Source organism: Enhydra lutris, unplaced genomic scaffold (genome assembly GCF_002288905.1).
Source record: "Enhydra lutris kenyoni isolate GAN:26980312 unplaced genomic scaffold, ASM228890v2 scaffoldscaffold30, whole genome shotgun sequence".
Taxonomy (NCBI): domain Eukaryota; kingdom Metazoa; phylum Chordata; class Mammalia; order Carnivora; family Mustelidae; genus Enhydra; species Enhydra lutris.
The window spans coordinates 13,220,134-13,228,879 of NW_019154114.1; the positions used below are offsets into that span (position 1 = coordinate 13,220,134).

The 8,746-nt window shown below is 40.5% G+C and overlaps 1 protein-coding gene across 1 annotated transcript; it reads left to right on the forward strand.

Moving 5' to 3' along the window:
* Positions 1-981: 981 nt before the first annotated feature.
* LOC111153044 (C-type lectin domain family 3 member A) lies at positions 982-7,720 on the forward strand. Its single transcript, XM_022511854.1, has 3 exons — positions 982-1,099; positions 5,535-5,618; positions 7,329-7,720. Exons 1-3 carry the CDS (start codon positions 985-987, stop codon positions 7,718-7,720), a joined length of 591 nt encoding a protein of 196 aa, XP_022367562.1. The 5' UTR covers positions 982-984.
* The last annotated feature ends 1,026 nt before the right edge of the window (positions 7,721-8,746 follow it).

An 8,746-nucleotide genomic window follows, 5' to 3' on the forward strand; every position in this document is an offset into this window, starting at 1 on the left:
AAAAAGAAAAAGAAAGATAATGGACGTCTCTTGCTTTTGATACAAAAGCCTATCTGGTTCCTAGTACTTGTCCTAAAAAGCCCATTGTTAAGGTAAGAATAATTTATACTAAGTCTTTCATTCTATTCTTCTGTTATTTCTATATTTTCTTTCAAAGTATTTTTTAAGTGTTTGGGGTAATTTCAAGGCAGAAAGTGTTGGGTGATGGGGATTTGCAAAACAGTTGGAGTTGATATTTTACGTTAATTCTTACAGAAATAATTATTCACCTTAATTTTCTTTTCATTCTAAGGTGTGTTTCCCAAAGATGTAACTCCTGATGAATTCACAAAATCCTAAAAGAAAGCTTTCTGTCTGATCATGGACCATCCCTTTGGCCATCCCTGTTATACTCTGTGAGCAAACCATTCCCAAGTTTCACTTGAGCTGTGTAGACCCTTGAGTGTGTGTAGACTCTGGCATCACACACACACACACACACACACATACTCATATACAGGCAGGAGCTTTCCTACTTTTGTGGGGGGGTGTGCTTTATTTATTTATTTGCCCTGAAAATGGGACTAAATTTCCCACATCATCAAGTGAACTTCAGAGCTCCAAATCCAGGGCTTAACTACTGGGGTCTTCACAGAGATACTCCAAACCTCCTGGACTTTAAGAAAGAAGAAGAGAAAGCAGGCAAAGGCCTTAATCCCTTAGTTAACTCTGATTTACTCTGAAAATGCAAGTGAAGTAGAGAATGTAATAAGGACATTAAAAACAAGAAAAGTCTAACATGAGACACAAGAACAAGGGGCCACCTCATGCTGTGGGCAGTCGAGGAATCCAAACATTTCGTCAGCAGGAGTCCAGCCAACCTTCACATGCACTTTTATAAAGCTGGCCCCAGGCGCTCCAGGGCAAGATGAGGCTGTGCAGCCTTCTTGCTCTCCGCTACTTCACAGGAGCTGGCAAAGTGGGCACCAGACCTGACCAAGAGCCATGGCAAAGAATGGACTTGTAATTTACATCCTGGTTATCACCTTACTCCTGGACCAGACCACCAGCCACACGTCCAAATTTAAAGCCAAGAAGCACAGTAAACGCCGAGTGAAAGGTAACAAGGCTTTTCAGGCCAGCAAAATTCTAGGCGTGCGCAGTGTGGGGAGGGACTGGGCAATGTTCATTTCCAGACTCCTCCAGCACAACGGTCTCTGGTGATAGCACCATGCTATCATTCAGACATGGCAGTTCAGGGGACTGAGTGACCTTTTAATTTTCTGGAACATTTTGATATTTAAAGGAATCACGCGTAGGTCCTTTTTTTAATAGAAAAAATGTCTGTATTGTATATCCTTTGTCAAGTGAGCTTAGCCGGGCAGAATGTTCTTCAGAGCAAGTTAACCTGGATAGGTGGATATCTTGTAATTATGAACAAGGGATCAAGTAGAATAGACTGACAGTAATTAGAATATACTGTTCCTAGATACGGTATAACTGTTCAAATATATTTGTAAGATAACTATAATCTTATTAAAAGTATAGTCAAAGTTAGACCATTTTCTCACCGGTTATCATGCAGATATATTTTCATACCCTTGACAATATAAAGACAGTCTACCCTACATATTTAAGTTTTTTCATGTCAGAGAGAAATGGAACCTGTTTTTAAACTTAAAGATATGTCATTATGCGAAGTCATATAGCATTCAAAAATATTTTAATGCAAAACTGATTCTCTAAGCAATCTTAAAGTCTAGGTGGCTTGAACTGGGTTAGGAGGCAAAAGAGAAAAAAACAGGGGTTCCTGGGGGGCTCAGTCAGTTAAGTGATCGTCTCTTGATTTCAGCTCAGGTCATGATCTCAGGGTCGTGAGACTGAGCCTTGCGTTGGACTCTGCACTGAGCGGGAGTCGGCTTGACATTTTCTCTCTCCCTCTGCCTCTCCCCCCTGCTCATTCTCTTTTTCTCTCAAGTAAGTAAATCTTTAAAAAAAAAAAAATCTTGCAAAGAACAAAGATGAGAGCAATTTATTTGCAATACGCTGGAAGCAAAGCATGAGGGAAAAAGCATCAAGGGAGACAAAGAGTGATGTTTTATCTCATCCTCTGAGTCATTTTCATTTTCATTTCAGCGTATTTCAAGGTCAATATTATGACACTACTTCCTTATCGATTTCACTTCAATAGTAACAAAACACAGGAAACATACCAACAAAGTGCAAGCCAGACTTGACGCACACGGATGGGTGGTGGGTAAAAGGAGGCTTGTCTCGGGTGTTGTGTTTTGGATACTATAAAGTGCCTTGCAAAGGGGGTATTTATTTCTATGATTTCAGTCTGATACAAGGTTTCTTCAGTGGAATCTTTTCCCTTATACAATATTAGACTTTCCTGTTACTTCTTTTAAATGGAAGATTAAAATACTTCTCAGGAGTGATAAAGTGTACCGGTGAAGATGAGGGCAGGGAAAGAGGGAGGTAGGAGATACTGTGTGATGACAGGGTGTATTTTTGGTGCCAGCATCTCTTCACTGCTGGGAAGCAGTGGCAAAGCAGCGACCACCCAGCAGGGATGTGGGGAAGGGTGTGAACATGTGGATGCGTGGATGTGCTGTGGAGATGTTTCTGAGATCATTTGGTTCAGGTCATGTAGCTCTCCCCTCACCCCATCCCTAACCACACGCAAGTGTGCACACATGCTTTTTCTTGCTTGCCTTTTAACTGACTGTGCACAGCTCTTCAGCATCATCCTCCCAAAGGAATTTTTGTGAGTTTTTGCTATGAAGTCCAAGAAAGCAGACTCTACAGCAGTAAGTGAAGCAGTAAGCCTAAACTTACCAAACACTTCTCTCTCCACTAACACATACAATTTGAAAACATTTTAAGTACCTGGGGATTATACCCAACTTTATGAAATCAAAAGTGAAGGCTGTTTTTTTTCTCTCTCAAACCTCTTCGCAGAATTACCCACTATTACTTATTGGGAAATAACATTCCCAGAGTTGTTCTAATGCAGAATTAAAATCTTCTATTTTTAGCCAAATAAGGACTGGCTATTAATTTATTTCATCTACCAAATCTTGGATAACTATCAACATAAGGGATGCATAGGTCCTTCTAGAGGCTGCATAATATTCCACTGCACAGAGGGGTCAGGATTCATGTCATCTGTTGCCTCCTGGTGAACTTCTTTTTTTTTTTTTTTAAAGATTTTATTTATTTATTTGACAGACAAAGATCACAAGTCGGCAGAGAGGCAGGCAGAGAGAGAGAGTGGGGAAGTAGGCTCCCCGCTGAGCAGGAGCCTGATGCAGGGCTCGATACCAGGACCCTGAGATCATGACCTGAGCCAAAGGCAGAGGCTTTAACCACTGAGCCACCCAGGTGCCCCTCCTGGTGAACTTCTGTGTGGCTTCCCATCTATTTTGTTTTTGATTCACTGCCTCAGTTAAGTTACTCCTCTAGAAAACTGCAGCTTCATTACACTTTCCAACTGTCTCCCAAAATAATAGCGTCAACCTACACTGCTCCCATCGTCAGTATATGGCCATTCCCACACACCTTGACAACTTAACATTATATCACAGCTTAAGCTCAGTCAACCACACCAAAAAAAAAAAAAAAAAAAAGCCTCTCTTTTAATTTGGATTTCTTTGATTGTTAAGAAGGTTGACATTTCTTTGGTTGTTCATGAGGTGGAGGTATATATATATTCCATGGGTTTACTGGTGATTTTCCAGAATTAATTCTGCATTTCTACACAGAAGCTACTTCTGGAGAAAAACAATAATAAAATGAGAGGGAGTTTTTGTTGTTGTTTTTGTTCTACTCAAAATGGCAAACAAGGGACTTACTTAACTAAAAAACAAAATTTCCCTGGTATTTAATTCATAGGTCTCAATAAATTATATGTTGCAGAAACAAATAAAATTCAATTTTACATTGAAATAGTTAGTCACTGTATTCATTGTAGACAAAACACGTCCACATTTGTCACAAAGGTTAGAAGGAGAAGCCAAGTCACCTGGATAATGATTCCCATAATGATCTCCCAGGAGCCTAATACTATTCATGTCTTCATGCTAATTACAACGTTCCAGCCTCCCTGTAGAGGCCACATATTTCTATGGAATGGAGTGGGAAGCTGAGAAAGAAAGGGGATGACATTTGTATGGCTGACAACTTGAAACTTGGAAGAAAGTCTTCAGTGGTCTTGGTGAGCCTGGCCTCCAACAGTTGGTGGTTCTGCATTCTGAATGTACCCTTACATTTATTCTGGATTGAATGATCTCTTTGAGGAAATTCTTGGGGGTACTGTATTTCTGAGCTGAGCTACTGGATGCTTTCAGAAATGATGTGCAATATCACATGAAACACAGATGGGTTCCACTCCTGCGAACCCAGAAGGCTTTCCTAACTCAATGTGGAAACACCTGGCTTGCAAAGCTTATGTTTAAGAGGATGACGAATCAGCATGTGTGGATTTAGGATTATCCTGAAAAATCCAGGATAGAACACAGATTCCTCACATGGTATCTGTGTAAGGAGGCAGGTGGTGACAGTTCATACCAAGCTTTAAACATCTTCTCAGTCCAAGGCCATGTGCTAGGGATCAGGCAATTACTGTGCAGGAGCAGATCAGAAGGATGTGAAGAGCACAGACTTGGAGTAAGACAGATTCAAATCCTGACTGCACCTTATTCGCTAGCTGGCCTAAAGCAGGTTCATTCCTGTGCCTCTATTTCTTCTGTGAACTGAGGACAGTAACAGTGTCTATTTCACAGGAATACTGAAAGAATTAAGCGCCTGGTACACAGTGTATGATGGTTCTTAGTATTTTTTCTTTTTGTTATTTATTACAATTTATTATAATTTTGCCTCCAAAGAGTTCAAACTGTCTATTTAAGACAGACCCCATCAGTCCTAGAATCTTGTTCATTCATTCAACAAACATTATGAACAGCAATTATGTGCCAAGCACTGTGTTAAGCATCAGGAGCACCATGGACAGTAAGACACCCAAAATTAAGTAAGTAAAAATAATTACAGAGAAAAGTGCTCTGAAGAAAAGTAAAGGTTCAAAGAAAAGAGATTACTCAGACAGATGCTAGTATAGAGATGATAACCAGAAAAGGCTTCTAGAAAAGATACTTCAGCTCAGTGAGGAGACGGACAAGTGCTGGAGCAAGAATGTTTGTTCCAGGCAGGAGGAACCCAAAGGAATGGATCCTGAGATGACATAACTTGGTCTAAGATGCTCTAAAAGTCAGTAAGTCTGACGTCTGATGGAGGGAGAGTCCCACAGGATGGGGGAGAGGCATAGCAGCCCTCTTTCACAGAAGGATCATCTAGTATTATTACCACAACCAAGCTCTTATGAACCTTCATGGCCAACTTATTTTCACGCATTAATTCTCATGTACACTTGGCTCAGTTTCATCAAAACCACCCTCGCCTTAGATTCTGGGTTCCAAAGCTTTAATTTTATTTTTATCTTATTTTAATCATGCTTTTCATTCCTCCTACCCTACCCCACCCTAAAATATCCCCAGAAAAGGATGGAGACCTGAAGACTCAAGTTGAAAAGCTCTGGAGAGAAGTCAATGCCCTGAAGGAAATGCAAGCCCTACAGACAGGTAAGACCCGACTCATCAATGCTTCATCTCAAAAGAGACAGGAAATCATGATTTGCCAGAAATTCAAACCATACCTAGGGTACATGTCAAATTCTAGGTGACACTTCTAAAAGAGACATTGACAACCCAGAGAGGTGTCCAGGAGAAAGGACTCAAAAGCTGGGGAGACAACTGTTTGGGGAAATCAGCTTGATTTCTCACTCCCTTCTCCTATATATGGATAGTATAGAAATACAAATACACATTTCAACAATGCATTTAAAAAATTTGTCCATAATTCTTCTCTAATAGGCAAAGAAACAGAATTGAAGCAAATATTCGTTGGCAAAAATAATTAGCATTCATTAGATGTTTACTAAGTGCCTACTGGGAGATCTGCTGAGGTTCAGCTAAACGCAGGATCACAGGACTCACTCGGGCCACGTGGTGCACCAGATACAAACAGAAGGCCACTGGTTAGAACCACAACTTGGCATTCCTCTTTACACAGGGGTAGAGCTCCCAGCAAGCTATGCCCTCTACACCTGCTGTCCAGGAGCGACCCTCCTTGGATCCCAGGGGTAAGGAAAATAGAGCTATACTGAATGGGTTCAAGAACAGCCCTTGCCCACAAGGCTTACACCCACAGGATCCAATACCTTACATAGCAACTCCAAAAGCAGAACTTCATGGGTCCTGCAAGAGACCTGTCCAATTATGAGTTACCACTTTCAGGGAAGACTAAAGTTACAGCCTTCCATTAAGGATTTATAACTCCCAGACCAGCTATATGTTATCAGTTCAAGGTCGTTTTTACCACAAACAATTTTGCCTAGTAATACTGTTGACATATTCCCTTTATCAGCTTTCTAGGAACAGAATTCAGAAGCTAAAGGAAGATCAAATGCCCATGTAGAAGGCAACAAAGTTTTATTAACGCTTTACCCACCGTTTGGCACTATAAATACTCTACAAACATGAACACATTAGTCCTCCAACAACTTATGAGACAGGTGCCATTATGATTATCCTCATTTTACAGACGAGGAAACTGAGGCACAGAAAAATTAAGTATTTTCTCCAACAATTACAAACCTAACAAATGTCAGATCCTGGTTCTCCAATGCTTCGCCCTAACACTATCTTTATGTTTGGTTTATCCTGGATAACCCGAACAGAGTTACCAGGGCTGAATTATTTGGATAACAAAACTACTGTTGCTCTATATGTCAACTCAAACTTTTGTTTGTGTTTGTTTGTTAACTAATTATGAACTACCACCCAGTTCCAAAAGTTCCAAGGAAACAGCACACAATAGAGCTGTGCAAACTAACAAGCATGTGTATATCAGAGCAGCATGAGGCCAAAAAATGGTTTAAGGGTGAGACAGACCTGGGTTTGTATAGTTATGATCTTATATGTTATGTAAGTTATGTTTTTATACATTAAGTCATGGCAAGTAACAATTTCTGTAAGCCTCACTATCCTGATATGGACAGGTGGGAGTAATAAAATCTCACTTCATGTGATTTCTGTGATTATTACATGAGTTCATCATCATAAAGTGCTTGGCACAGGGTCTGACACATACAAAATCTCCATAAATATTAACTCATCACTATGATGACACATCATTCATTCCACAAATATTAACTGCTATTTTTCAAGTCCAATCCTGGATGTGGAACACTCAAAAGGCATCTTACTATATCAAATTTCACATCTTTACAGTCTGTCTCCGAGGCACAAAAGTTCACAGGAAATGCTACCTTGCTTCAGAAGGCTTGAAGCATTTCCATGAAGCCAATGAAGACTGCATCTCCAAGGGAGGAACCTTGGTTATCCCCAGAAACTCCGACGAAATCAATGCCCTCCGAGACTACGGTAAAAGAAGCCTGCCAGGTGTCAACGACTTTTGGTTGGGCATCAATGACATGGTCACAGAGGGAAAGTTTGTTGATGTCCATGGAGTCACCATCTCCTTCCTCAACTGGGACCGTGCACAGCCCAATGGTGGTAAGCGAGAAAACTGTGCCCTGTTCTCCCAGTCAGCTCAGGGCAAATGGAGTGATGAGGTCTGTCGTAGTAGCAAGAGGTACATATGCGAATTTATTATCCCTTAATAGGGCCTTCTCAAAACTGCAAGATCAGTCACGGTTTATAGGCTGATGGTTTGCAAGAGTTAAGTCTGAACTGTCACACGGGCAGTGGTGTCCATGGGAATACAGGAGTCAGCCAGTTTTGTTACCACATTTCCTTGTGATTTTGCCCTCCATGGGGTCTACGAGATCAGAAAATAATGATCCAGCTATGTGCACTCTGTTAATGTGGCTTCTGCAAAATGGGCTATCAAACCCTTCCCACTTTCCCTTGTACAGAAAGGAGGTCTATGTTAAAAACACAACAGTTACCTGGACGATTTTCTCTTGAAAGTTTAGTATACATTTGATTGATGAGAATTCTCTCAATCAGAGAGTCTGGGTGTGATAAAATCCAGAAATCTCTCAGTCTGATGCCCCGTCTGTTCCGTCCCAGTCCCGGCACCTTGCTAGCCCATAAACTTTTCTGAGTTGCCGCATCCCCTGGTGGGAGCTGCATCTTGTTGCCACATCAGAACATAGATGTCTCAGAAGTGTTCTGATTTCACTTTGTTTTCTTCATGACCCGCTTCCTCCACCATATACATGCCCTGATTTTGAAAGTGCTTAGACAAGTTCTGAAAGGAAATGATAAAGGAGCATATTTGGTCAATTTCTAGTCCTAGAATTACATTACAATTCCTGACTTGAATGGGTAACCTTAAGGCGACTGTACAGCAAAATAAAGTAGGGGAAAAAACATGTCTACTTTTTCCTGGCTTTAGTATCCTAATCCTCCTAGATGAAACTGAGGGTTGATATTATATGTCAGTTTCCTTTTCTACATTTATATACTTACGTATGTCTAAACAAGCATATATTAAAGTGTATTGGGGCAATCTACCTTCAGAGGTTGAACATTGGATTTAAATACTACTATTTGGGAGTCATACATCTATGTAACATTTTACTCTGTCAAATGCTATTTCCATTAAATAGTTTTAGATCATATAAAATAACTTCATTGCCTAATATGAAATTATAAAGCTTAGGCTTGGGGAAATGGGCTTT